The sequence below is a fragment of the Manis javanica genome, chromosome 14 (genome assembly GCF_040802235.1).
Source record: "Manis javanica isolate MJ-LG chromosome 14, MJ_LKY, whole genome shotgun sequence".
NCBI classification, from domain to species: Eukaryota; Metazoa; Chordata; class Mammalia; order Pholidota; family Manidae; genus Manis; species Manis javanica.
Genome location: NC_133169.1, coordinates 6,774,504 through 6,802,469, shown reverse-complemented (window position 1 = coordinate 6,802,469; position 27,966 = coordinate 6,774,504). Strand labels below are relative to the sequence as shown.

General features: G+C 51.9%; 3 protein-coding genes across 11 annotated transcripts; all 3 read right to left on the bottom strand.

The window, feature by feature from the left end:
* Positions 1-4,759: 4,759 nt before the first annotated feature.
* Positions 4,760-6,272, bottom strand: TSTD1 (thiosulfate sulfurtransferase like domain containing 1). 2 transcript variants are annotated; one of them, XM_037023905.2, is made up of 4 exons: positions 6,047-6,272; positions 5,739-5,861; positions 5,099-5,261; positions 4,760-4,953 (listed from the first exon to the last, which is right to left on the bottom strand). In XM_037023905.2, the coding sequence occupies exons 1-4, from the start codon at positions 6,120-6,122 to the stop codon at positions 4,902-4,904; spliced, it is 414 nt and encodes a 137-aa protein (XP_036879800.2). In that variant the 5' UTR covers positions 6,123-6,272; the 3' UTR covers positions 4,760-4,901. The 2 variants fall into 2 exon arrangements, with proteins under 2 accessions (XP_036879800.2, XP_036879801.2); XM_037023906.2 differs by lacking the exon at positions 5,739-5,861.
* A 104-nt stretch (positions 6,273-6,376) lies between these two features.
* USF1 (upstream transcription factor 1) lies at positions 6,377-12,338 on the bottom strand. 6 transcript variants are annotated; one of them, XM_037023903.2, is made up of 12 exons: positions 11,275-11,412; positions 10,965-11,064; positions 10,303-10,395; positions 9,862-9,911; positions 9,256-9,371; positions 8,810-8,911; positions 8,430-8,625; positions 8,095-8,182; positions 7,915-7,973; positions 7,680-7,774; positions 7,308-7,436; positions 6,377-7,117 (listed from the first exon to the last, which is right to left on the bottom strand). In XM_037023903.2, exons 3-12 carry the CDS (start codon positions 10,308-10,310, stop codon positions 7,028-7,030), a joined length of 933 nt encoding a protein of 310 aa, XP_036879798.1. In that variant the 5' UTR covers positions 10,311-10,395; positions 10,965-11,064; positions 11,275-11,412; the 3' UTR covers positions 6,377-7,027. The 6 variants fall into 6 exon arrangements, 5 of the variants coding, with proteins under 5 accessions (XP_036879798.1, XP_036879797.1, XP_036879799.1 ...); XM_037023902.2 differs by lacking the exons at positions 10,965-11,064; positions 11,275-11,412 and adding an exon at positions 12,195-12,337; XM_037023904.2 differs by lacking the exons at positions 10,965-11,064; positions 11,275-11,412 and adding an exon at positions 12,195-12,337 and having other exon boundaries at positions 9,287-9,371.
* A 943-nt stretch (positions 12,339-13,281) lies between these two features.
* Positions 13,282-27,944, bottom strand: ARHGAP30 (Rho GTPase activating protein 30). 3 transcript variants are annotated; one of them, XM_017640042.3, is made up of 12 exons: positions 26,946-27,944; positions 22,410-22,512; positions 20,572-20,716; positions 19,619-19,701; positions 19,352-19,459; positions 18,959-19,086; positions 18,292-18,463; positions 18,112-18,215; positions 17,956-18,033; positions 16,995-17,384; positions 15,756-16,021; positions 13,282-15,663 (listed from the first exon to the last, which is right to left on the bottom strand). In XM_017640042.3, exons 1-12 carry the CDS (start codon positions 27,040-27,042, stop codon positions 14,050-14,052), a joined length of 3,288 nt encoding a protein of 1,095 aa, XP_017495531.3. In that variant the 5' UTR covers positions 27,043-27,944; the 3' UTR covers positions 13,282-14,049. The 3 variants fall into 3 exon arrangements, with proteins under 3 accessions (XP_017495531.3, XP_017495532.3, XP_017495533.3); XM_017640043.3 differs by having other exon boundaries at positions 15,927-16,021; XM_017640044.3 differs by lacking the exon at positions 26,946-27,944 and having other exon boundaries at positions 20,572-20,712.
* Between the last annotated feature and the right edge of the window lie 22 nt (positions 27,945-27,966).

The following is a 27,966-nucleotide window of genomic DNA, read 5'->3' as shown; positions in this document are numbered from 1 at the left end:
ATACCGCTTCAGTCACTGTCCATCTGCGTAGTAAGATGCTATAAAATCACTACTTGTCTTCTCTGTGTTACACAGCCCTTCCCGTGCCCCACACACACTATACATGCTAATCGTAATGCCCTCTTTCTTTTTCCCCACCCTTATCCCTCCCTTCCCATCCATCCTCTCCAGTCCTTTCCCTTTGGTAACTATTAGTCCATTCTTGAGTTCTGTGATTCTGCTGCTGTTTTGTTCCTTCAGTTTTCCTTTGTTCTTATACTCTACATATGAGTGAAATCATTTGATACTTGTCTTTCTCCGCCTGGCTTATTTCACTGAGCATAATACCCTCTAGCTCCATCCATGTTGTTGCGAATGGTAGATCTGTTTTTTTCATATGGCTGAGTAATATTCCATTGTGTATATGTACCACATCTTCTTTATCCATTCATCTACTGATGGACGTTTAGGTTGCTTCCATATCTTGGCTATTGTAAATAGTGCAGCAATAAACATAGGGGTGCGTCTGTCTTTTTCAAACTGGAGTGATGCATTCTTAGGGTAAATTCCTAGAAGTGGAATTCCTGGATCAAATGGCATTTCTATTTTGAGCATTCTGAGGAACCTCCATACTGCTTTCCACAATGGTTGAACTAATTTACATTCCCACCAGCAGTGTAGGAGGGTTCCCCTTTCTCCACAACCTCGCCAACATTTGTTGTTGTTTGTCTTTTGGATGGTGGCAATCCTTACTGGTGTGAGGTGATATCTCATTGTGGTTTTAATTTGCATTTCTGATGATTAGCGATGTGGAGCATCTTTTCATGTGCCTGTTGGCCATCTGGATTTCTTCTTTAGAGAACTGTCTATTCAGCTCCTCTGCCCATTTTTTAATTGGATTATTTGCTTTTTGTTTATTGAGGCGTGTGATTTCTTTATATATTTTGGATGTCAATCCTTTATCAGATCTGTCATTTATGAATGTGTTCTCCCATACTGTAGGATACCTTTTTGTTCTATTGATGGTGTCCTTTGCTGTACAGAAGCTTTTTAGCTTGATATAGTCCCACTTGTTCATTTTTGCCTTTGTTTCCCTTGCCCAGGGAGATATGTTCATGAAGAAGTCACTCATGTTTATGACCATGAGATTTTTGCCTATGTTTTTCTCTAAGAGTTTTATGGTTTCATGACTTACCTTCAGGTCTTTGATCCATTTGGAGTTTACTTTTGTGTATGGGGTTAGAAAGTGATCCAGTTTCATTCTCCTACATGTAGCTGTCCAGTTTTGCCAGCACCATCTGTTGAAGAGACTGTCATTTCCCTATTGTATGTCCATGGCTCCTTTATCGTATATTAATTGGCCATATATGTCTGGGTTAATGTCTGGAGCCCATAACCGTTTAAGTCTTTTCCTTTGTACAGTCTTTTTTAAGCTCTTTTCATTGTGTAGTAACATTTTCTTTACATAAGTTTTGAGCTTTCTTGATAAGCAGATCCCTAGTTATGCAAAGGAATGATGATAATGTTTTCTTTTCAAGTATTCATGGAACAGTTATAAAAATTAACCATACACTTGACCACATAGCAAATCTCAACAGTTTAAATGATTTAAATCATACAGTGTATGTTTTCTGACCACAGTGGTAGGTAAATGTCCACTTTGTAAACATTGATGAAGCTGCACTCTTATAGTATCTGAGTCTTCTATTAAGTATATTTTCTTTTTCACATGAAATCCTTTTCTACTGCCTGCCAAAAGTTCCTTTCCATCAAGTATATACATCCTAAATCTACATATTCTATATGGCAGGTACTTTACAGGTTAGCTCAGTAAACTTTCACCACTATCCAAAAAGATAAGTCTGTAAATCTCCATTTTACAGATAAGGAAAGTGAGAGTTTAGTTAAAAAGTAACTTGCAGTGACCACTAAGCAGCACTAAGTGAGAACTGGAACTCAGAACTCTGATTCATAGCCTTTGTTCTTTACATACCATTTGTGATTATTATTCCCAAATTTCTTCTCTTGCATTTCTCCCCTCGGAAATTACTGAACACCTGAATAAAAATTCAGCATCTATTGAGTACCTCCTATATGCCAAGTTCTGGTTTAACTGTTGGCCATAAAAAATGAGGTCACCAGTCCCTCCCCTTCAAGAGTTCAGTCTAAAGGGGGAAGAGTCCTGCAAGTTATAACACAGCATGCATGATCAGTACCACAGCACACGTGTGTGCCTTACCCGCTGTGCTTCTGTTTCTCATGTCCTTCACGGAATTCAGTTACATAACTTTATCTGGTTATTGTTCTCCCTTCTCCTTCAGTTTCAAAGCCCTCTGGATAAGTACAGCAAGTATCCTGCCAAATGCATTCTTCTAATTCTTGTGAAATGTAGAGTGGTGCAAAAGAGACTGCAAGCCTCCCAAACAGGGGAAAGGGTGAGCAAAGGCCCTGGTTAGGAAGAGGTAGGGTCTACTTAGGCCACTAAAGAAATCAGCCTGATGGGAACAGGCACTGAAAGATAACTTTGGAAAGGCAGGGCGACGCCAGATCCAGACTACAGATTGCTCAAAATGCCAGACCAAGACGTGCGCTTGAGCCACTAGGCAACAGTTGGAAGGTATCAACTGACTGATAAGATAAAAATGTTATTTTAAGATTGCTCAGGCAGTGATGTTTCAGAAAGGCTGAAATTAGAATATTCGGAAAGTTGGGAAGCAAACACCTATTGAGACCTCACATTTGCTGGCAGTACTGGAGGTCAGGGAATGGAAGCCGGTTCCTGCTTTTTGAGGAATTCACAGTCAGTCGGAGGAGATAAACAACAATATGTAGTGTCATGGATTCAATGACGCAGGTAGGGTAAAGTATAGTAAGAGGGAGGAGTCTAATGTGGTTTGGAAGGGAAGGACATAAAACTGGTAGACTCCCTCTTCAGCCTCACCCAGTGAAACAGTTAGCTATGAGGAAAGGGAAAGAGAACTTTAGAGGGAAAGGTAATGGGTTGGAACAGCCCATCAAGATTGTGAACTAAGCAGTTAATGAGAAAGAGGAATGTTCTCTTAGCAAGCCTGAGGGCGCGGCCATGGAGTAGCCAGCTCAGCTTACTTCAAGAATCCTCTCTAACCCTAATCAGCTAAACTGAAGAAAGCAAACGGCACAGATTGGCAGGCCAGGAAGGAAGCTAGAAACTAGATTCTGGTGATAGAAGACAGACTATACCTGGAACTGACTAGAAAGGAGTCCCAGAGAGATCCTGGGATTTCAGGGTTCTGTCTTGCTTAGGATGGTCGTTAACACCTAAACAGGCAATTGTCGAAACTCAATGAGCTGGACGTTTCATTATGGGCAAATTAAGCCTCAGTTTAAAAAAAAAAAGAAATGCTATAATGGAATTATAATACTTGATGATGTAAAAGAAGGGAAAAAGGTAACAAAGAAGAAATTAGACCCCACGAAAACTTCTAACCCACTCTGAGAACCAAAGGGAGTTGGGTATTAAGGGACAGAGTGACTGACACTGACCATTTGCTAGACCCTGGGCTACACTCATACATTTTAGCTTTATCTCCAGACCCAACAATATCCAGTTAACCTTGGACAGTAATGCATTGTGATTAGCCCAGGGAGAGAGTGGAATAGTTCTGTGACACAGAACGTGGAGAGCCCAGAGAAGATTTTGTAGAGGGTACAGTGTAGACTCTAAGATAAAAGATGTAGCACAGCTGGTACAGTCCAGAAGGCAGAAGGGAAGTGGAAAAGGAGATGGGAAAAAGGCAAAGAATGCAGGAATTACCTGAAGGAGTTTCAGAAAAATCAGAAAATTGGGTCCACCTCTGACCCAACTTTCTCTTCCACAAATAAAGGAATAAAACTTTTAAAATCAAACTTAAGAAGTCAAAACTCTGCCATTGAGATATTTAAAAGGTCTAGAAGGATATGCATCAAGCTATGTACCTTGATCTTAGAGGGAAGTTATAAATCTTCTGTGGGGGGTTGAACTTTGTCTCAGCAAAAATTTTTTATTTTTTTAAACCAAATTTTGTTAAACCCACTATGGCATCAGGGAACAGTTTGATAAAAACTGGGACCCATTTTTGGTGGCACTGGAGGAGCCTCACACCAGTAATCTGTATACATTGTGACACACGTGTAGGGATGGAAGGTGGCATCTACTCCTTCACCTAATAGCCTGGGACTGCCCTCTCATTTCCTCAAATCCAGTGATGAAGTCTAAGAGAACTGAGGCTGGGAATGGGGATCTGAAGGTCTTAAGCAAGGGTAGGCAACTTTTCCTACAAAGAACTAGATAGAAAAAACTTAAGGCTTTGAAAGACATAGTCTCTGAGTTGCAACTATTCTGCCATTTTTGCACAAAAGCAGCACAGACAACATGTAAATAAATTGTCACGGCAGCAGCCTGGACCATAGTTTGCTGATCTCTGGTTAGAGCAGTGGTGGTTCTGGCTCCTGACTGCATATTAGAATCACTTGAGGGGCTCATAAAGCCACTAATGCTCAAGTCCCACCACTGAGATTTCAAATCTGGGATGGGAGCCAAGGTTTGTATTTTTTAAGCTACCAGGTGACTCTGATATGCACTCTGGGCTGAAAACAATTATTCTAGGAGTATTGCAGTCTCAGGCAACTGCTAGAAAAAAAATTGGGGTGCATGGGTGAGAGAGTAGATGAATGCAGAAGGAAGGACCCAGGCCTGAACTAAGGTCGAGATTAAGATCAGAACTGTTTCCAGTCCACCTGACAAATTAAATGCTTCCAATACTTCGATTAAATGATCTTTATTTGATGCTTGCAGCACAAAACTATAAGGAGTGGCCCAACCCAACAAGTCAGCCCCTTCATCACCCTTAGTTAAGGTCCATGGCGGGCGAGGGGAGAGAGGCAATCAGTGAACCTCCTGCTACCTAACCTTCTTTCTGGAACCACTCTCTATAGGCCCCTGCATAGTTGCGAGCCCTGCGGAGACAAAGAGGGGTGGGGGAAGGACAGGCCCAGGAGGCGGTCTCCAGTACTCCCCAGCTAGCAATCCACACCTTCACCTTACCCTGTGTATCCAAGACCCTAAGCACTCCCCAGCTAGCAATCCACACCTTCACCTTACCCTGTGTATCCAAGACCCTGAGCCAACTGCGTGGCCTGCAAGCCCCGCTTGCCTATTTGACAGAAGAAAATGAGGTTCTCATCTTCCAGCTTTGGCTTCTCAGCGGAGTACAAAGCCTGGAAAGCAGCTGGCTCCATCTGCAGGGCACTTTCCAACTCGGACACTGGGAGGAGGAGTTGAGAGGACAGAAGGCAAAGACGGTAGTTTGTCAATTTCAGGTTGGGAGGCTAAGCCTGCAAGGACTGGGTCCTGGGGATCTAACAAAACTCCAGGGAGACCCAAAACAACACATGGCGACTACCACCCCCCAATCTCAAGGACAAGATAGAGTCTACCCGCGCAGAAAGTCAGCCACACGACCTTTGAACGGGAGCAACGCCCCTAGCTGCGCGGCAGAGCGGGCGGACTCGGGCATCCGGCCCGGAGAGGTCAACGACAGAAGCAGGCCCGCCCCTTCCTCACCGCCTGTCTTCCCTCCAAACTGGAAGGGCCGGTTCGGCGGCCAGGACCCGCCTCCAGCCAGCCAGGGAAGCTTCAGGGGGCCTTAAGGGAACTACAGGTGCCTTCCCCACGCCATCCTAGGGACCCCACCGGACTGTCTCTTCCCCGCCCACCGGGGCGTCCTCTCTCCATCCCATACCCGGGATGTTGAGCGCCCCAGGAATGGTCCCAGCTGCCGCCTCCTCCCGAGATCTCACATCGATGAGCCGGGCCCGGCCCGAGGCCAAAAGCGAACGGAGTTCGGGGAGTGAGACCGTGGGCGCTGAGGAAGGGGCACGCGTCTTGAGGGGCGCGGGGCTGCGAGGCTCGGCTGCCGCGGCGCCCCTGGCCCGGCGGGGGTGGGGGGGACCTCCACGCGCGCCCTTCGTGCCTCCGCCGCCTCCCGTTCCCGGGGCTCCACGCGCTCCCGAGGGCCGGGACCAGGTCCCAGGCCTCTCCCGCAGGTACCTGCAGACATGGTGCGCACCGCTAAGGCGAGGTGCAGGAATGCGGCCCCGGTCAGTCCCCTCGGTACCCGCAGCATCTCTGCCGCCTGCCCGGGGCAGCCACCGGAACCGGAAGCGCGGGCACCACCCCCCGCACCGCCCCCGGCACCTGTTCAGCTGCGGCTCCGCGCCTGCCTGGCGCTGCGGCGACCGCACGCGGGTCTAGCCCAGGTACCAGGAGTCCAAGCAATGAGTACCCGCACAACTCCCACCTTAATCATGGCCCAACCCTTACTGGTCAAAGCACAACGTGCCCCCTGGGGCCCACAAGAGGGAAAACAGGAGACAACTGTGGCTCTGAACATTTTATCTTAAAAAAAAAAAAAGAAAAAAAGAAAAAAAAAAAACCACCCCCACAAGGGGGAAGGCCCCAACTGGGCCTCTGCCTGTCGTTCTCCCTGTCCAGAGACTTAGGCACAGGCCTTAGCTGCTTGCTGGCCCATCTCCTCTTCCAGGGGCAGCAGCCACTGCTAAGCATCCTTTCCCCCACTTCTTGCTCCCCAGTCCTCAGGTGCACATCTGCGCTCCAGGGAAAGGAAGAACCAGTGGAAGCGCCAGAGTCCTGAGGCAAACCAGAGCATCACCTGTCAGCAGACCCTCTGCTGACACGCTAAACAAGCACAGGACAAGCCCCCCAGTTTAGTGTGTCCAGCATCCAGCATGGAGACAGCACAAGCCTTGTCCAAGAGGAGCACAGGGCCCAGGGGCTGCATGGTGGGGCTGAGAGAGGCTGTCAGTGCACACCCCCGTTTGTGTTTCACACCTCCACAAGCTATTATATCACAGGACCTCAGTTTAAAGACACGGCCGCCTTCTGAACTTCCCCCAGTCTCGTGCCAGAAGTGGGCAGTGGAAGAGAGGGGCATGGGGTTAGCATGTTGCTCCTGGGCTATCTGCAGTTCTCAGAAAGGGGCTATAGGGCCCAAAGGCCCTGAGTCCCGAGTTAGTTGCTGTCACTCTTGATGACGACCTCTACTCCATGGTGCCGCAACTGAGCTCGTAGCAGCAGATTCTTGTTTTTAAGATCTTCCACCTGACATGGGAAGGGGCAGTAAGGGGAATGGTAAAAAAATTGGCACAGTCGAGTCCCTGAACTTATTAAGACATCCACTGGAGAGGGGGAAAAGATGAAGTTCTCCCTATGGAAGAGGAAATAGGCGGCCCCAAACTGGGTCAGTGGCTATGGAGATCGAGGAGGACTATACTGAGGAGAGGGGTCTGACCTGCTGTCGAAGCACATCATTGTCCAGCTGCAGTTGGTCAAGCCCCTGCAGCTCTTCAGACAACCGGTGGTTACTCTGCCGAAGCTCCTGGATATAATCACAGGCTTTGGATAGAATTCCACCTTTACTCTGCAAGAAGCAGCCAACAAAATGAGAACTAGAATAGAAGGTACCTGGTTTGCTTTCCAAAAACACACTCACACTTCAGTCCCTATTTCCCCCTAAGGATGGTGGTATAACATCTCCCGGGAATACAGGAACCTCAGAGAGAAATAAGAAGAGACTGCCATGTGTGCCCCTTCTCCTTTTCTGGGAACACTACAAGGAGACAGATTTCAGGCAACCTGCCCACCACCAGCGTCCTTCCATGACCTGGCCAGACTTGGTGCTCTCCATGGAGCAGTCTGGGATGATCTTGGACAGCTGCACAATCCAGTTGTTAATCTTGTCTCGGCGGCGACGCTCCACTGTGGGGCAAAGTGGAGGACAAGGTGACTCAGCAAGACCTCAGCACAGGCCCTGTGGACGATTACCCATCTCTCCCTGACATCACTGCCATCCCAATGCTACCAGATGGCTCCTAGCTTCACACCCAGACCATACCTACCTTCATTATGCTGAGCCCTGCGTTTCTCATCCCGGGTAGTCCGGGGAGCTTCTGATTTCCTGACAAAGGAGCCCGGGTGGCCGGAGCAAAGGGAGAACAAAAAATAAGAGTGCAGCTTGGGATAAGATCTGGCAGGTACAGAGACCACTCATGGAAACAGAAGAAACAAGTGTCACTCACGGGGAATAAGGGTGGGTCCTGGGGGCAATGGAGCGCTGGCTTCCTCCCTGCAACACTTCTTGTGGTGACATCATCACAAAAAATTGACCTGTGAAGATGCAGGGGAGGTTCTGCCAGGATATGGGATGGGGACCATCCCCAAGCTCTTGAGACCAAGGGCCTGGAACCCTCTACTAAAAACACATACTTCCTCCGGCTGGAAAGGCAGCCCTAGACTCTGCCTGCCCAGGTCTTAGTGACCATTAAGGAGTCACAAGTAAAGACCCGCTGTCCGCCGGCCAGGTCCCACGGCCCATCCTCGCCCCTCCAGCCACCATCCTCACACAGCATCTCACCAGTGCCAGGAGGGGTCGCCTGCCCCAGCAGTGCCTCTGAGCCCTGGGTAGTAACAACTGCAGCCGTACTGCCCGATGTGGTGCCCCCTGTCCCGTCACCCACCGCGGTGCTGGGGAAGTATGTATAGTGCGTCTCGGCAGCTGTCCCCTCCGTGTCAACTGCATCATCGCTGGTGAAAGCGCCCTGGATCACCGCCTGGAAGGGAAGCAGGAGGAGGGTGGCCAGGGACAGTGGGACACTTCCTGCTTAACTACTCTGCAGTTTTCTGGGGAGAAACACCCAGAAAGTGAGAGCCTCATGCCTCACCCCCATCCCATTGGTTCCCTTTTGCATTTCACTTCTCAGAGCTATGGTCCTTTCTCCTGCGCAGACTCTGTACCTGGGTCATTGATTGAGCGGCAGGGTAGCCACTGATGGCGCCAGTCCCCTCAGTCTGGCCATCCAGCTGCCCCTCGGACACCTGGATCACCCTGTACATCACCTAGAAGCAGGGAGGAAAGGGGAAGCCGGGGAAGAGAGAATGAAAGAGTAAGCGCCTAGGATCCCAGGTGCAAGCTTCTCTTGGATAGGGTCCCAAACAAGAGTCCTTCAGAGACACTGATTCAGCCATTCCCCCTTTTTTCTCCATACGGAGATTTCAGCCAGCCCCTGCCCCACACCAATCTCTGCTCCAAACCTCACACTCCAGCTCCCACCCCGAAGCCCCCCAGCAACAGTCACGTCTCCACCTCATCCTCCAAGCCAGGTCTCCCCCTGGCAGGTTCAATAACCTCCCTCACTCCCAGCCCCAGGTAACACCTGCAGCCACCTGGCCCCCTCCCTTACCTGGCCCCCATTCTCAGTTCGGAAGACGTACTTGACGTTGGGGTCAGGGAAAGTGGCAGCTGACTGGATGCTGGCAATAGCCACACTGGTCGGGTCCTCCCCAGTTGCCACTGCACCTGAATTTAAAAAGCAAAGGAAAAGTTTGTGAGTTTCGGCCTTTCGCCCTCTGTTCTACTTGCATGTCATTATTTATTTATTTATTTATTTAATTTATTTAATTTATTTATTTATTTATTTATTTATTTATTTATTTATGTATGTATGTATGTATGTATTTATTTATTTATTTATTTATTTATTTTAAAGTATCATTGATATACAATATTATATTGGCTTCAAATGTACAGCACAGTGGTTCAACAGTTATTATTAAGTTATTATTAAGTCGTCACCCCCTCTAGTGTGGTTACTATCTATCAACATAGAAAGATGTTACAGAATCACTGACTATTCTCCATGCAGTACTACCGTCCCCCATGACCAACTTACACTGTGATTCCACTTGCACATCATTTGGGAGGAGAAGGATGCACAGGAGATGGGCCCATGGGAGTGGGGGTGAGGCCAGGATGGGCTCTGGGTCTCAGGTCTGTTTCTACCACTCACCTTCCTGAATCTGCACTGTCCCCTCTTCCGTTTCAGCTGTTTTCTGCTGTCTGTTTGTGAAGGGAGAAATGAAGTAAGAGAAGAAGTGAATGAAAAGCTCTCTGGCCCGGTAACAGATGGCTTCCAGACTCAAAGGCACTCCCAACAGATGCTACGTTAGGTTAGAAAAACAACAGCTAGTATTTAGTGAGTGTTTACCGTGTACATAGGCACTGAGCTGAACACTTAACAGGCACTACCTTATTTAATACTAAGAACAGCAATACAAGGTCGGCAGCACTACTTGCATTTTGTAGATGGGAAACCAAATCACACAGCCAGGCAGTGATGGAGCTGGACCGGAATCTGGGTCTGCCTGACTCCAGAGTCAGTGCTCTCAGTTGTTCTGCAATTTCCCAGGCGTCCTTTTCCCATCCCAGGCCCTACCTCTTCTTCACTCACCCCTTCATCTCTCTGTGAGGGGGCACATCCGAGGAACTCGTCCTTCGTTGAAAGTCTTTGAATCTTCTGCCTCACAGGCCTGACTGCTAAGTCCTGGTAGGAATCGGAGTCTGCAGTGAGTCTAGGAAACTGAACAGGCCCCCCATTTCCAGAACCTAAGCTCTGTGAAGACACACCAAGAATGTAACACATTCATCTGCAGGGGACAAGCCGCTTCATTCTGATGCTGAGGACTGGGCTCAAGTGACTGAATAAGCAACTCTACAGACAGTGTTCCTCACACCTTCATTATCACTCCAACTCCTGGTGGAGAAGGGATTTATGCTGGAAGACTGAGCAACAATATATTTCTGGATGGATTATTATTAAAGCTATTATGAGCTGCCATGACACGGGGGCGAGGAAAGGCCACATTTAGACCACCACTATCAACGCAGGGCCGTGGACGCCAATGCTTCTTCCAGCTTCTCAGCCACATTTGCACACCAAGAAATTTCTGTTCTCAATTCTTGGAAGGGGAAATGATTGCCGTCGGAACCCCCTACAACCACAAAGGCCAGACTTGGCCTTTGGGCCCCATTCTACTAACAGTGATCTTGTTTTGGGGTGTCCAGATTTCTGCCATTTGTTAAAGACCCTCAAGCCCCTTCTATTGTACCTACCAAGACTTCCTGTACAACAACACAGTTGCTAAAATGTTGCCATAACAACTCCAAATCAACTGAGCCTCAGCAAGACAGGAAGAACTGCAGGCTCACGGTTCTAAAGAAGAGACAATGGAGGAGGAAAGAATTCCATCTACAGGTGCCTGCCTTAGGTCCCTGACACCCAGCCGGAGGACAGGAAAACCAAAGGGCTGCGCAGGCAGATGCCTCCAGAAAGAAACTGCTACATCATACAAAGCAATAAAATAATCCGGACACAGAATGGGTATAATTTTTGTAAATTCTCTACCCATACGATCCTCCAAACCTGTCTTATTCAAGGAAAATCAGCGAATGAGCCTTGGAAAGCCGGTATCCAAGAAAAGTGTAATCCCCTTCTGCCCCATAAAAAAGGGAACTGAAAGTGAAACTGTCCAGAGGAAGTAACGCTGCAAGAAGATGCCAGCCCCTAAGGGGAAGTGGCACGAGTGTTTCGGTACCACCCACCTGTCCGTCCTCACACTTACGGAGGAGGTGCCCCTCTGAGGCTTGTAGCGCTGACTGCTGGAAGAGGCAATTACAGAGAAGGCAAGGCACAGGAGGCGTCTCTATCGCCCACAGCTGTCAGCCAGGGGTAGCCTCGGAGGACACCCAGCCACGGGGCCAGGCTACTTCTATCTTAGCTGGACATCCGGAAGCATCTCCTGCCCTTAGGGGTACGCGATACGGAAACCGGGACAGGATGTTGCGGCGTGCACGCTCAGGGCAGGAGGGCCCTGCAAAAGCCCTTGCCAAGACTGGACACAAAGGGAGAAATAATGAAGTGCCGAAAGCAGTCAGGCGCTTAGACCCTGCAGGCCCACCAGCCAGTGGGCGCTCGGGAACTGAGCGCCGGCCAGGCGCGAGCCCGCGAGCCCGCGCCGCGACCCGGGCAGCCTCGCCGCGCTCGCCCCACGCCTCCGCTGCTCCGCGGAGGCAGGAAAGGGCACCTGCGGCTCGGCGCACCCCTCGGCCCCGGGCGGCGGCGGCTGGCAGCGCAGGAGGGCGGGGACGTGCGCGCTCCGGGCCGGGCAGGGAGTTGGGCCCACAAAGGGGAGCAGCAGATAAAGAACCAGGCACGGCCCCCTCCCTCAAAACAAAGGCTTCCGCCCCAGGACTCCTTTAACCTGAAAAACTGAGACGCAATCACGGCTGCCCTGCCTTGCCGGCCCGCCCTGTCTCCGGACGCCCGTCCGGTCCTGCACTCACCAGCCGAGGCCCCTGAGCCGCCGGTTCTCCCCGACCGTGTTCTCCGCTCCGGACTCGGATATCGCCATGGACAGCTGCTCATGCGCAGTCCCAGCCCGCGGCCATGTTGGAGAGGGGCGGAAGCGTCTCTGTCGACCCGCCCAAGCCACTCAGCCTCAGAGCCGCCCCACTTCCGTTTGCTCCATCTTTCTGAGGGCTGACGGCTGAGCCGTGGGCGTGTAGCTGGGGTCGAGGAGAAGTAGCATCCCGGCGTCTTGGAAGAATAACGCTTAAGTCCAGGGAACTCTTGTTAAGAACGGGAGAAAGGACAGGGAACTTGTGCTCCCACCGTTCACTTGGACAGGACCCTTTTAGTGCCAGGAAAAGGAACTGAGAGAAGGCAGATTAGATCAAAAGAGGGACGGCAGAGGGAGGTGCCATCTTTAACAAGGGCCATTTGGGAGGCCATCTTGGATGGGACGCCTTTTTCAAGTGTTCCCTATTGGGGATTCCTACGTACGTGGGCAGACAGAGACACAGGTATACTCTTGTTGTCAGCACTCACCCAAAGGCCCCCAGGGCCTCCAGTTTTTGTGAGGCCCACAGATTACATGAGAGGACTCTCGATTGCCATTCTTCTCTGTCAAGACCTACCCTTAATGGATTCGGAGAGTGGTGTGACGGGAGGAGTGCAGACTCCAGAGCCAAGCAAGCCCGGATCTCAAACCTACCTCGGTGGCTTCTTACCACTGAGATCGTTGGCAAGCCTTTTGATTAATTAGCCTTAGTTTCCTCATCTGTAAAATGGAGATACCAGTACCAACTTTCAGAACTGCTGGGTGGACTACATAAAATCAAGGACATAGATTCTGTGCACATGGACTACCTAGCCTTTACTGGAACATAATGAGCATTATGTAAATGAAAGTTTCTCTTCCCCATTTCCTGACCACCATGAACCCAGCTCTAGTTTTTAACCACCAGTTTCCATGACAACAAGGGAGGAAGAGCAACCAAACAACAACAGAAAAGCAACGTTGAGCCAAACATATGAAAATATGATACCTATCACCCAAAATTTTAATAGAAATAATGAGTTTTCACACTATTTCCATGCAAAAATACTTTTATTTTGAGACATGGCTCCTTACAAGAATGGGATCTGGGGCCCCAGCCTCTCTGGAGACGCAGCCCCAGGGCCTGAGTGATGCCATTTACCTTCCCCAAAATAGGAGGAAGCTATCCCCAAGTAAAAAGGAGAGGCCGAAGAGATCTGTGCAAGACCTCTCTTCCTTAATGTGACAGAGACAGAGGGTGGGTTAGCTGGAAAGGGGGCCAGTCTCTCCAACAAATATGAGGTTTTCAAAGAGCTTTCTGGACATGTTCCTCCTAATCTGGATCTAAGAGAGTCCGGAGATACCCAAGAGCTCTAGCACAGAACAAGGATGGGCAACTCCAGGACTGTGTGTGTGGGACAGACTCTGATCTGGCCCCGTCCTCTCTGCCTCCACCCTGGGCTTCCATGAGGAAAAGTTCACAACCTCAAAGGACAGGCTCTTGGCTGGAGTTCCCCCTTCATTCTCCCCTTGGAGAAGCCTCTGGGTTTTCTGCCTACATTTTGTTTCCTTTGGCCGATGATCCCACTCAGGATCTTGGTGACATACTTGGGAATCTCCCAGGGGATAAGTGCTTTGTGTCTGAGACAAGCTCAGGTAAACCGATTGAGGCAGTGCCTCCCACAGTCTAAAAAAAAAACCTGGAGGGCCACAGTCTATGGAGTTGGGCAGCGCAGCTGCTCAGGTAGCAGAGGAGACAGCCAGTCCAGGACCCCAGAGATTCAAGACAACTCACTGGCCCCTTTGCCCGGTGCTTCTAATCACAGTCCCTCACCTTTCCCAGGGTTAGCCTGTGTTTCAAATGCATATGATCGGCGCTGGGGGGATGAAAGGGGGTCAGGGAGCTGGGGTTCCCTGGGGGGCAAACTAAGCCGACTCCGTGGTCCAGACGCTTCTGCACCCACAGATGGGAGCTCCAGACAGCTAAGGGGCCGAGGAGAATAAGCAGAGGTCACAGTACAGGGGTAGGTTCTGGGGATGAGGCTGCAGTCCCCACCCCCAGTGCAGGTCTGGGTCCGCCGAACTCCCTGAGCCTCAGTCCTCTGGCGGTCCCGGGCCAGGGCCACAGCAGCATCGAAGGAAAGACTGCCTCCATTCCTCCAAGAGGAGCGGGAGGCTCGGGACCCCCAAGCCCTTTCCCCAGGAGTCCCATCAAGCCGGCCAGGCCTCGGGCAGGGGTTTGCAGGTGCCACATGGATCTTGCTACACATTGCACTGGGCATCTTGGCAAACTGCGGTTTGGGGGGCACCACAGGCACAGAGCGAACCTGTTGGACCTGAACCAGGGTGGAAGCCAAGCGCATGCCCACACCACCAGCTGAGCCAAGGGGACACAGGCACAGGTTGCAACCCTCTGGACTGGGCTGCCCCTCAGGCTCCATGCCCTCTGGCCTGGGTGGCGGCGGTGCTGCCTGTTCTGTCTCAGAGGACTGGGCACTGCTCTCTTTGGCACTGTCAACTTCCAGGGACTCTACAGGTGACCCTTCAGGGAGGGAGCCCTCTCCTAAATGGTCCCCTCCAGCCCAGTAGTCCCCCGCAGCCTCTCCGTCCCCACTGTCCGGCTCCTGGCTGACCTCCCCCGCTGCTTCCTCAGCTGCTGCTTCTGGGCTTCTGCCGTCTTCACCATCTCCTTGGTCTTCTCCTGCCTCTTGGTCCCCAATCCCCCTTTGTCCTTTGTCGTCCTCCTCTCTGCCTCCTTCAGCCTCTTGTTTGGGTGCAACTTCCCAGCCCTCCTCAGCAACTTGGTTTTCCTGGGCGCCATGCTCTGGGTCCCTTCCCGCTTCTCCCTGGTCTTCCTCACCTTCCTCAGCCTCTTGCTCTCTCTCAGTCTTTCCCTCCTTCTCCTTGTCTCTGTCCTGCTCCCCTCCTGGTTCCTCTACACCGTTCACGTCCTCCGCACGCTCGTCCTCCTTGGCCTCTGTCCCTTCCCCACTACCTTCTGTCAAACCGACCATTGTGTCCTGGCTTCCCCCAGCCTCTCCTCCTCCTTCGCCTGCTTCTCCAGCCTCCACCCCACCCTCTGGGTTCCCTCCAGCCTCCTCCCTCCCGTCCCATCTGCCTCCAGGCTCAGCCTCCTTGTCCTCCTCAACTTCCCGGCACGCCTGCTCTTCCTCAGCCTGTCCCGGAGCCTCCTGTCTTACACACCCGGCCGCGTCTTCCTCCAGACTCCCCGGGCCCTCCCAGGTTGGGGGTTTGGGCCCCAGGAGGGGACTCAGGTCATCATAGGCACTCAGGAAGACTTCCTCCCCACTTTCTTCCTCTGCTTCAGGCCCGGGACCAGCAGAGTCCAGAGAACAGCAGCTGGGAGCCAGGACAAACTGCGCCTCTTCCAGAGACAGGTCGTCCAGGGGCGGCTCCACAGAGAACTCCTCCACCTGTAGGCATGGCGTTGTGGCTCAGGACCAGGCAGCCCTGGGCAGCCTCTGGATTCCTTACCACCCCCAAACCCAGCCCAGCTCCTCCTTACCTGAGGCCCAACTCCCAGGAGCTCCTCCAGGTAGCCCATCCCAGGGTCGTCCTCCCCAGGGGAGAAGGCTGCTCCTGCCGTTCCTGCCTCGGCCACCTCCCCGTCCTCCACCCCCACCCACTCGGGCTCTGAGCTGCTTGAGTCCTCTAGGAAGGAGAAGGAATCCTGCACCTCCTGGGACAGGCAGTCCTCCAGGGCAGGGACAACATCCGCTGGGCCCGAGTCAGCCAGAGGAGCTGGGTCTGGACTTGCCTCCAACTTCTCATCTGTTGGAAGAGAGGTAGTCCTAGGAGTACGAAGGTCAAGACCACCCTGACCCTCTCCCATGTGGATCTTCCTAGCATTGCTACAGCATGGGCCCAAGGTTTCCGGCAGAGATACTGGACGTTGCTGATCCTCTCAGACCAATATTGCTAACTACTGGCTTGGGGCCACCCTCACGGCACTCCCAGCCTCTTCCATACTATGTATTTTACAGTGCACTGTCTTATTTTCCCCACAAAACAGCCCTATAATGTAGGGCATTTATCCTCATTTTACATATGAGTACACTGAGACTCAGAGAGATTTGTCCAATGTCACACAAGCAGTAAGTGGCACAGCCAAAATCTGAACCCAAGTCTCTATCACTCTGTAGCCATGTCCTTACCCAGTACCCTGCATTGCCTTAGTACTGCTTGTCAGTGACACTGCAGGAACTGGAGTCAGAGCAAAGATCAGATCCCACCTCTGCCACCTCCCACCTAAATCAATAGCAAATTGCTTAACCTAAATGCCAGGTTTCACTGCTGTAACATAAGGATAACAATAATACCTGTGTCAGAAGATTATAAGAAAATGAAATAAGCTAATGCCCTCAAAGTCTTTAACCCATCACTTGTCACATAGTAAGCCCTTGATATGTGTTAGCTCTTAGTATTAATGTTACTCCTTTTATTACCATCATCTAGTATATATTCCCACCTTTTATTTAGTAATCCCTGCTCTATATATCTGACACAGACCTCCACTTTGGATAACTCAGTGATCTGAAGGCTGCCAGAGATCCACTCTCCATGAATTTCATACAACCTGATAATACTACTAAATTCCCCCCAACCTCAAAGCCAAGGAGGTGGCTGAAGGTAACCACCTGAAGTTCAAGGCCTCTGCCCTTCCCAGGGCAGATGTCCAGCATCAGAGCCTCAGCCTAGAGTTCCAGTCCCCTCTCCCAGTCCCAGGCAATCTTTGGGTCCTCACCTGGGGGGCCAGGGCCAGGACCAGGGCCAGAGGCAGGGTTTGGTCGGGGCTGTAGGGCAGGGCACTCAAGGCCACGGGTGAGCCTGGCCAAGGAGACATTAGAGATGATGTTTGGGGGCACACTGAGGATTGAGGTGATGTGTAGTGGGAGGTTGACATTGTAGGGGTCTGAGATGTGGACACCAGCACAGCGCTCGGCACGGCTGCTGCCCCCAGCGCGGACTGCTGACCGCCCAGCTCGCGGTGTGCCCGGCTCAGAGTTCGTGCTTCCCAGTGCCTCTGTCTCAGGCTCCTGTTCACCCTCTGCTGCCTCCATGGAATCATTCTCCAAGCTCCCTGGCAGCAGCGGGTTGGGCCGGGGACTACTGGGTCCCACCAGCCCCTCTGGCTCTGTGGAGGAGAGAGAGGAAGGCAAGAGCCTCAGCTGGGACAGCTCAGGAAGGTTCTGGAGAATGCTCCTTGCTTCCTCAAGCCTGAGAGGCAGGATAGTCTGGAAGGCACCAGGCCCAGCTTCCCTTGGCCATGACTGCAAGCTTTCCACAGCCAGCAGGTCAAGTCACCCTGCACATATTTAGGAGCCCCCCACCCTCCCTGCAGATAGAAGTCACTGGCCATCACTACACCGACCCCCACCACTGCCACTCCGTCCCTCTGTGGACACTCATGAATATACCAGAGATTACGATAAGCTCACCACTATAAACCTAGCAGCCTGCACTATGGTGGTGTATCACAGGCACTCATTCCTTTTTTTTTTTTAATTTGTGAGCACAATGGCTACATGTACACACGCACGCACACCCACAGAGGAATGCACTCACAATGGTTTTATCCATAATACTGCTATTCCCTCGCAGACACATTCACAGACATGCTTCCATACAGATGTTCACAGGCCTGTGCTGGTGGTCACATGGCACATGCACACATACGGCGGAGAGGGGTGCACATTGGCACTCACCATCACTGGCCCCGGCTGCAGCGCTCAGTGAGTCCATGCTCTTGGCTGGCCGCAGAGTCCCCTTACCGGATTTGTCCTCTGCAAGACAGGGATGTGCGTAGAACCAGGGCCTGGCACACCCTCGGTGGAGCTCCCCCTACATTGCCCCAAACTTACCCCTGTCCTCAGCCCCCCGTGTAAGTTTACGCTTGGTCTCATGGCCAGAGCGACCCAGATTGAAGATAGATCTCCACTTCCGGACCTTCAAAGACCCCTTCCTCCTGGAGGGAGTGGAGAAATCGTGGGTTGGGGCCTGGAGTCAGTGCAGGAGAAGGGGGCCCAGGAAGGAGGCCTTACTTGTGCTCTGCAATTTCAATGATAGTGTGGTAGGGCCGCATCTGGGGGGGTCCATCGCCAGCCTGCAAGATGCTAGGCAGGTGGTAGGGCAGGGACCTGGGCATAAGGTCCTCAGGGCTACCTGACGCCCGGGCCCCTAGAAGTGGTCGCCACCCACTCTCCATCTCACCACCTAGAAAAAGAAGAGGAATTGGCTAATCAAGAGCAGAGACTAGAGAGGACTTCGGGTACCTCTCTCCCCAGTGCGCCCTCCCACCCACAACTACGGGGCTAGGGATAGTCTCAGAGGCTCCTGGAGACAGACCCTCCGTGTCTAGCTCCTCAAGAGGGAATCCTTCTGGACAAAGAGGACCAAGAGCTCCCAGGACATTGGCCCGGGAGGCTGGGAGTGGGAATGATCAGTCATTGGCCTGGAGAGCCAGCATTATGATTAAGAGGTCAAGCTACACCCTGGATTGAGAGCAGGAGAGGTCTGCTCAAGTACTGTCTATGCCGTTCTCTCTCTAGGTTTTTCTGCATGTGACCATAAGCAGCATCTCTCTGTGAGACTCAATTTTCTCATCTGCAAATGGGGAGACTGAACTGGATGAACTCTGAGGCCCTCTATCACCCTGACATGACCCCCCAGTCAGAGAGTGGTGACATGGTGGGTGGGAAGGACACTGACCAGAGAGAGCAGCGCCCCCGAAGAGCTGGTCTACATGTGTGAGGATGAACTCGACCACGATGGACTGCACACGCACCTCCATGAAGGCTGCTGTCCCGTTGAAGCCTGAGGCCTCTATGTCCTTAGACCTGTGGCAATGTGGAGTCATTCTCCCCACCACCACACTTGCCCATCCAAATTCTCCCTAAAAACATGTCCTTTTCCCTACATGCCCTTAACCCCATCTCCACCTCTGAAACTACATATGTGACTTAAGTCCCAAACCTCAGGGTGTCTCCTCGTCTGCCTGGCTCCAGAGGGAGTGATAGGCAGGCCAGCTCTCCAACAGACGCAGGACACTTGCTCAGTAAACACTGGGCAGGACCCCCCACCACTGCACACACACGTGCCCACCTCAGCAGGTTGGGGGCCCACACGATGGCCAGGTTGCGGGCGTGCATGTTGGTCTGGGCACTGAAAGAGGCCATGTGCACCAAGTGCTGCATGAGGAACTCCAGGGTCCTGAGGAAAGGGGGTGTCATGGGGCAACGGTTGCCCTGGCATCATGCAGGGCAGAGGTAGCATTGAGGATGGGGGCCAGAAGAGGAGAGACAACTCGAGGCTCCCGGTGCAGAGAGAGCCTGGGCTGTGTCGGGGGAGTCTGGCTTCTGGGCCACACACCTGTAGTTTGGCACAGGGAGTTCTTGAAGCACCTCTAGGATCTTGACCAAGCGCTCAGGCTCCAGTTGCACTGCTACGGCCTCCTGATGGGGAGGAAGCGCTCAGGAAGCAGGAGCCAGTGACCCAGCACTGCCCCTGCTTACTCCCCGAGCTCTGAGCCAAACTCTTCCAGTCAGTGGGTACCCACACTGTCCCCTCCTTGCATCTTCCAGACCCACCGACATAGCAGAGAGAGCTCTGAATTTGGGGCCCACGGGATCTGCAACTGAATCTCAGCTGTGCCACTTAATTGTTTTGTGACCTTGAGAACTCACTGCCACTCTCTGCCTTAGCATCTTCCTGGGGAATTCATCAGTCACGGCACCCTGCAGGTGCCCCAAGGGGCTGGGAGTTATTGCAAGGTGTCCTAAGCCCACCCTCCCAGTCGTGCCCCTGCAGGCTGACTGGCATGCTGCTGCTGTCCAGGATCCCTAAATGCTATTGTGCTCACTAAAGTGCAGCTTATTTTAAAAGTGTTACTCAGTTCAAGATAGCATTTTTGTCATGTGTTTTCTTATTCAAAAGACATTTGACATAAAATCACAGTTCCTGGAGGGGCACACTTGAAAAGTTTCGACTCCTAAAAAGATGTCTCCTCTTAAATGTAGGGAAGCTCTGCCGTAGGTCATTTCCAAGAGCCTTCTTACTTCTGCCCCCTCTGGACTGTACCCTGCCCTCTTCCTTGCCCTCCTTGCCCGGTCTATGATCGGCAGGGCCTTAGAATGAAGGAAAGAGGGACAGGGGAGGGGCAGAGACGGCGGGCTAACGTCTGGGGGAACAGGACTTCCCGTTTTCATGTGACCTCTGTCATTCAGGACCACGAGGACACTGTCTAGCATTGGAAACACCTGGGTTGACAAAAGTCAAGCAGCCACCCCTCAGCCTTCTCTTCCCTCCCCTGCCTCCCAACTCACAGCAAACTTGTCATAGAGCCGGTAAGTGAGCAGGGGATCCGGCAGTTCTCTGAAGTAGGCTTTGCACAGGGAGGAGACGCAGTGAATGTCCTGCAGGTAAACATCTCGTCGCAGGTCTGGTTTCCGCTCTGCCTCAAACTCCTGCCTGGGGACGTGCAGAGTGGTCAGGAGTGGTGGGGATCAGGGGTAATATGGGGAGAGGTGGGAGCTGTGGAGATGGGCTCCAGCAGGGCCAAGGGTCAGCGTGTGTGGGACTTGGAAGGAGGATGTTGGTGTGTACACGTGAGGCAGCAGGGGTGACGCACTGTGTGCGCCACCGTCTGCAGGGGATGTGAAGATGCAAAGTATGTCTGCGTGTGAATGGGGACACGTGGCAGGGACATGGCTGTAGGTGTGAGTAGCAACGTAGGGGTAGAGTCAGTAGAACTGAGGGGGTGAGTCTACATATAGGTCTCTGGATATGTATAGAAATGGCTGTGAGTAACTCTTAGAGGAAACATAGTGTGAATCTGCATGACCCTGGATTCGGCAACTGTTGCAGACACAGGACACCAAAAGTACAAGCAACCAAAGAAAAAATAGACAAATTGACCATCAAAACCACAAGCATTTGTCTGTCAAAGGACACTATCAAGAAAGGGAAGACAACTCGCAGAGAGGGAAAAAATATTTGCACATCATAGATTTGATAAGTGTCTAATATCCAGGATACACAAAGAACTCGTACAAGTGAAAAGAGAAAACCCGATTTAAAAATGAGCAAAGGATTTGAATAGACATTTCTCCAAAAATATATATTCAAATGGCTAATAAGCCCAAGAGAAGGTGTTCGACATCATCTGCTATTAGGGAAATGCAAATATAAATGAAATATCACCTCACATCCACTAGGGCGGCTCTAATAAAAAAAGACACACAGTAACAAAGGTTGGCAGAGATGTGGCGACTGGAACCCTCCTGGATTTTTGGTAGGGATGTAAAGTGATGCAGATGCTACAGAAAACAGTTTGGCAATTCCTTAAGAAGTTCAACATAGAGTTACCATAAAACCTAGCAATTCTACTTCTGGGCATAGACTCAAGCGAATTGAAATCTTATGTCCATACAAACGCTGGTACATGAATGTTTATAGCAGCATTATTCATAACAGCCAAAAGGTGGAGACAACCCGCAAAGCCATCACTGATGAATGGGTACACAAAACGTGGTAAAGCCGTAGAGTGGAATATCATTCAGTCATAAAAGGAAAGGAAGTACTGGTACATGTGACAGCGTGCATGAACCTTGAAAACATGTTAAGTGAAAAATAACATACGAAAGTTACAGTTACATGATTCCATTTATGTGAAATATCCAGAATAGGCGAATCCATTAAAACAGAAAGTAGACCAGTGGTTCCTGGGGCTGAGGGAAAGGGAATGTGGAGTGACTGCCAGTGGGTGTAGGGTTTCCTCCTGGGTTGATGAAATGGATAGTGATGATGACGGCATAACCTTGTGAATATACTGAAAACCACCGAATTGTACATTTTTAAATGGTGAACTTTATGGTATGTGAATTATAAATATATTTTCTTAAGCTGGGTAGGTGTATGTGGGAGTAGAGATGTGTGTGTGCGTGTGTCTGTATGTGTGCACGTGCACACATGCTTATGCATGCTAGACTGGGGGCAGTGGGGTGCATTGTCTCACCCTTCCCTGAGGACACCCTAGCTCCTCGCATCTATGTTCCCTTCTCCCCATGTCCCCTCACCCCTCTGGCTCCCTGGCCTCCTGGCCACAGAGCCCTCCCCTCACTGCCTGGAGGCCACAGAGCCCTCCCCTCACTGTCTGACTCACCGGAGCTTCTGGATGTTGGAAGAGACCCCTGAGAGACGGTAGATCCCATCCACCACTCCATATTCTTCCACAAACTCGGCACAGCTCCGTAACACCTGGGGCACTGGGGACACAGATGGGGCAGAGGAAGAGAAATCAGAAGGTCTAGGAGGTCAGAGACTGCAAGGCATGTGAGAAATGGAAGCATCAGGGAAGGTGGTCTGGGGAGACGGATGGCAAAGCTTATGGAATGCAGTGTTGTCAGAAAGATTCTTACAGGACACCAGCTCCAACCTGCCGGCCCAGATACCATCCCCTCTACAGTATCTCTGCTCACTGGGTCCAGAGCCTTGGCATAAACCCCTCAGTGAGGGCAGGCTGCCCTTTCCTGTTAGAAAGTTATGCCTTTGTTGAGCTGAAATCTGGCTCGTAAGGACTAGTTGTTACTCCAGAATTTTTAAAAGGGCAGCAGTCTGTTTGGAAGGGAACTCATGGTAAAAGACTGTTCTTGAAAATGCATTTATGTTGTACTCTACATAAGATACAGGAACATTAGTTATCCCAACCAAATGGAACAGGGCTGATGGGGACTAGTAACATGCCCTCTCTGGTAAGCAAGGATGGATATTAGATCTGTCACAGGAAGGCACACAAAACTGTGACTCACCTTCAAACAGGTTAATTCAGGAAAGAAGTGACTGTGTGCCAAGCACCAGGCAGTAGGCACGCTAGTCCCCATTTTGCAGTTAAGAAAACTAAGGCTCAAAGGAGTAGTGAGTGTCTAGTGTCAGCCAGCTAGAGCCAGGATTCAAATCCAGGAGTGCAAAAAGCTGTGTTCTCTCTCCCCGCCTCAGACTCCCTCCCCTGTCATTATACTGAAAGCTCCTTCAGGACAAGATCTAAGCGTGATGCATCTTGATTTTCCTCAGTTTTCTGACACGGTGTCTCAAACATGGGAACCCTCAAACGCCATGTATTTCATCCCATCTCCACAAGGCCATATAGTTACTAAAACACTTTTCTGCTTTACATCTTCTGCTCCATAAACACCCTGTACCATCCTGATATTCGCCACTTACCTTACAGATTACAGAATAAAATATGAACTCCTCAGCATTGTATATATAAGACCCTTCACAAACCAGGGCCAACTGCCCCACTCCAGCCTCGGCTTCAACCAATTCCCCAACAATTTCCATGAGCCAGCTCTTTGCTGCCCCATGAACAAGCCTTGGACCAGCACTCATATTATTATCTTGCCTGAAAATACCCTCCCCTCTGTCTGTGCCTGGTGAACTCCTATGCATTCTTCAAAACACACCTCAAACATCATCTCCATTTCTGAACCCTTGCTTATATCTGTATTATAGTGCTTACTGCATTTTGTTATGATTAGTTTCTTTTCTATCTATGCCTTCTCACAAAGACTAACATCCTTCTCAGCGCCTAGCACGGTGTTGAAACAGAACAGGTATTCAATAAATGTCTATTAAATGACTCAATGAATTTATCAATCAGCGATAAGGATTAGTGACATCCCTTGGAGGTTTAATAAAGAATATTGCCTAAGACAAAACACTGAGTCCACTGAACTGAGCCTCGCCAGAGAAATCCTTTGCACATGCCAGTGTCAGAAAAAGCTGTGCTTCTCCTAAGTCGTCTACTTCATTTTTTTTTATGGGTTTTATGAGTTATACTTAATTATTTTGACCACCAGGAGGCTCAGAGCCCACATCTAGGAACCATACAGAACCACCTGATATGCATTTCTGGGCACTGATCTTACCTTTCCTCTAATTCTCCCTTCCACCCAATTCCTTCAGTGACTTAGTCTATCATTTTGCAAAGTTTTGGGTTTTGGAAGTCATCCATTCCACGCTCTTTGGCATTAAGATAGAGAAATATAGAAGGAAGGAGATAATCAATGAAACCATCAACCACTGTCTTAAACCCTCCTCTTATGCCCTGGTGTCCACGCCCTTTGCCCTCCTGTACCCCAGAGCCAGGACTTGGGTGAGACAAGGAAGGCATCTTAGGGTACAAAACTTCAGGAAGCACCCACTCTTAGGGCTATGCAAGTGCCAGCTGTGCACAGGCACGACCCTGAGTGTGAACGCCTCCCTAAGAAAGCCAGACTTGCATGGCCTTAGAGTGAGAGCTTCCTTAGCGTTCTGCGATCCACTATCCATCCCCTCAGGACGTGCACCCATTTGCTTGCCGGGGTGTCCCTGGCCTCAGGTAGCCAGCACGGACACAGAGGTGGGGCAGGCTCTCCTCCCTCAAGCTGCAGCCCCGCTCTGGGGTGCCTGGTGCTACACCGACTCCTTTGGCCTCCAGGTTACTCGTCGACTCACACATACTCCCCTGTCACCTACACCCTAGGTCCCCTTCACGTGAACTGCAACGCAGCCAGGTCTTCCCATCCTGTCATTTTCTGCAGATTTTGAACCTCCAGAGAAGACCCTTAAGGAAGGCACTCGGGACCCTCAGGAGACAGAGCCACAGAGGAAATAGGTTGCGGAGATGCGAGAAAAGGTAACGGGGTCAGAGAGATGGTGAGGGGAGGTCAAGGAGACAGAGATCAGAGATCAAAGTTAGAGGCAGGGCTGGGTTCATGGAGTCAAGAGATGGAGACATCAAGGAAAGGAGGTGGCACCGGGGAGGGGGGACAGAAGCCTAGGGCTCAGAGAACCAGAAACCTAAACAAGGGATCGAAGAGATGAAGATCAGTACCCACAGGGCTTGCGGGAGGGAGAGACCCGCCTGGGGCAAACACCTGGCGCAGGATGCTGAGATGCAGCAAGCGGGTAAGGATGGGAAGCCAAGATATCAGGAAGGATAAACTAACCAGAAACAGCTCTCCGCTGGCCTGGGCTTCCACTGCTGCTGGGCCTTGGGTTAAACGGACAAGCCAGCACCAGCCTCTTTCGGTGCTACTTCCCAGCTGTGCCAGGAGGAGCTGGGGGATGGGGAGAGGGGACCACTGCCACTCTGGGCCCAAGATCAGGCCCCCTTAGGTTTAGGTGAGGCTCTGGGGAGGGGCAGGAGGTGCCGCTCTCGCCCTCTGGGGTTTATTAGGATCAGGACCCAGCAACCAGATGTCTATGCCTTCCAGAGGACATGCCCCTCACCTGCTGGGAAGGCAGGCAGAGGCCGGGAGTGGTTACAGGTGTGGGTTTTGGGCTGGATCTAGGTTCAGTGTTTCTACAGAGTTGGCAGGGGGCCCACAGGGAAGGGCAGTGCCTGGATGAGGAGGCCGAACTGAGGGTTTGCAGAGAACTGGGAGAAGAGCACCAGCCCCAATTAAATCAAGTGGCCCTTGGCCAAGAGTCATCATTCTCAAGAGGAACCCCTTGTAGAGGAGTCAGCTCTGCGCTGGCAACCGGGCTCTGCGCGAGGATGCAGAGAAGCCACTAGGGCTGTGCAGCTCTTCCTTGGGGCCCAGGCCTTCCCTTAACCAAGGCGGGTGGGGATGGGGGCCTCTGGGGGAGGAGAAAAGGGGAAGGAGGCGTCTGGGGGTGCGGGGGCGGAGCCCAGAGCAGGAAATGAGCTGGGAACCACCACCACCCTCCCTCCGCTGCAGGCACCACAGCGCAGCGCAGCGCAGAGGGGAGGACAAAGAGGAAATGACAGATTGGGGTGGGGTGGGGGGTGGGGGGCAGAATCGTGCTCTTCTCTGGGAGGAGCTCCAAGTGCCAAAAACAAGCTGGGCTGGGCAGCCAGGATACCTGCGTTCAATTTCAAATCAAACCTCCTGCCCCATCTTGTCCCTGATCCCGCTGGTTTCCAAGCCCCTTCCAAGGTAACTCGGGGAGGGAACTGGGCGAGCGGCATCGACAGTCCCACACCCTTCCTGTGCACCTTCCAACCCCAGCTTCCACCAGGCCTCTTACTCTCCTGTTGTTCCCCATTTCAGCAGCTTCTCTCCTCGTCCTCCTCTTTGCACCTGTTTCTCCTTTGTACAGGGAAAGCTGGACAGCCACAGAGACCAGGAAGGCGGCTCTTCTCACCCCACATCCTCACCTGTGGCCCAGCAAGACTGCAGAGGGGTTGGGGCCCTACAACCTTGAACTTTGTCCCTGGGCACTCTCCTCCAACCAGGAAATCCCCATCCTCCACAGGGTCATTCTTAGAGTCTCAGCGGCCCTTCTTCTGTCTCCTTTCATTCAGACCTGCCACCCACTGTCCCCTCACCGTTCATCTCCACTTCTCTAGCCTCTCTCTGCTGTCGCCAGCAGTCATCCCCTTGCCTCTGGAGCTTCTACCTCTCCTGAGCCTCCTCCAGTCTCTCCATCCTCTCCCCTCAGTGCTTCCTGGCGCTCCCATCCTCGACCCCTCCACCCCCCCAGACCCAAGCGGTTCCATGGGGCCTACCTGCCCGCCTTGCTGTGCCACATTTCCTGCCTCGAATGCTCGTCCACCTCCTGGGTGGTGACCCCAAGCCACTGCCCCTTCCCCAGGAGCACCCGGAGGCTGCCCGGTCCCTCAGACTAGATCAGGCTAGGGGGCTCCGTCCCTGCCCCGCCACCCAGCAGAGCTGTGGGGCGGCCTCCTTACCCTCCTGGCCTGCATGCTGCAGGTGCTCCTGCAGGTCACACCCAAACACCCGCTCCTTCGAGCTGCCTTTCTTCTTTCCTTTCTGCCGAGACTTCATGGCCGGAGCCCCAGGGCTCTGGCCCAGCCACCTCTGTCCCCCAAGACCTTTGCCCTACCAGTCCCCCATGGGATCCCACACCAGCCTCTGGGCTGGGCCTGGCCTGGGGGGGCAGGGCTCTGAACTGGGGGTGGAGGGTGGCCTGGGCAACAGGCCACAGCTCCTGCCTCTGGGGCTCCGGCCACACGGAAGTAGCTGTGGAAGAGGAAGCTGCCAGGACACTGGCAAGAAGCTGTGTCTCGTGGCCTGGCCTGGCACTCGCCCTTCTCAGCCCTGGGGGGCAGGAAGCTGTGCAGCTTCTCAAACCCGCTTCCTGTTAGAGCATCTTTGCAACCACAGGGCCTGGGGTGGGGGAGGTAGCTGACATTCACATCCTCAACCCATGATGGGATTTGTTCATTGGTCAAGAGGAAGGTGACGTCAGAGCCCTGGGGTGGGGTGGTGGCGCCTAGGGTGTGAGCAGGTGACTGACACCCTTAGAAACCAGAATTCGGGGTCCGAGGTAGAGACCTGACGCGGGCCTTGGGGCGAGACGGCACGGGGCTGAGCAAAGCACACCGAGGATGGAGGATACCCCGACTCTGCCCCTGGCGTGCTGTAACGTCGGTCAGGTCACGTTGCCTCAGTTTCCACACAGATGAACATGAAGGGTGTGGACTTGGTGATCTTTAAATCCTCCCAGCGCTAACATTCTGGGGAACTCCTCTGAGTTTCGGTTTCTTTCTCTGTACAAAGTGTATATGACTGTGGACCTCCCAGGTCTGCTGTGGTGAGACTGAGACGGCACAGGATTTACCACCCTGCAGACTAAGACGCCGGCTATCCTGGAAGGGGCTCTTAGCTCCTGTCCTTCTTGGGGACTCTCAGAGATGGCTAGAGGCTTCGTGGAGGCCATTTCTATCCCCTTTTCCTCCCTGCCGTGAG

Coding starts and splice junctions, on each gene's coding strand:
- TSTD1 (XM_037023905.2), bottom strand. CDS start 6,122: ATGCTGCGGGTACCGAGGGGACTGACCGGGGCCGCATTCCTGCACCTC. Junction 5,862..6,046: donor GGTGCGCACCATGTCTGCAG/GTACCTGCGGGA, acceptor CCCCTTCCTCAG/CGCCCACGGTCTCACTCCCC. Junction 4,954..5,098: donor CAGGGTCTTGGATACACAGG/GTAAGGTGAAGG, acceptor TTGTCTCCGCAG/GGCTCGCAACTATGCAGGGG.
- USF1 (XM_037023902.2), bottom strand. Junction 8,912..9,255: donor GAACTGAGAATGGGGGCCAG/GTAAGGGAGGGG, acceptor CCCTGCTTCTAG/GTGATGTACAGGGTGATCCA. Junction 7,437..7,679: donor AGAGCACCAAGTCTGGCCAG/GTCATGGAAGGA, acceptor TGCTTCTTGCAG/AGTAAAGGTGGAATTCTATC.
- ARHGAP30 (XM_017640042.3), bottom strand. CDS start 27,042: ATGAAGTCTCGGCAGAAAGGAAAGAAGAAAGGCAGCTCGAAGGAGCGG. Junction 18,034..18,111: donor ACGGGGGGCTGAGGACAGGG/GTAAGTTTGGGG, acceptor CCTGTCTTGCAG/AGGACAAATCCGGTAAGGGG. Junction 15,664..15,755: donor TCCTGGGAGTTGGGCCTCAG/GTAAGGAGGAGC, acceptor CCATGCCTACAG/GTGGAGGAGTTCTCTGTGGA.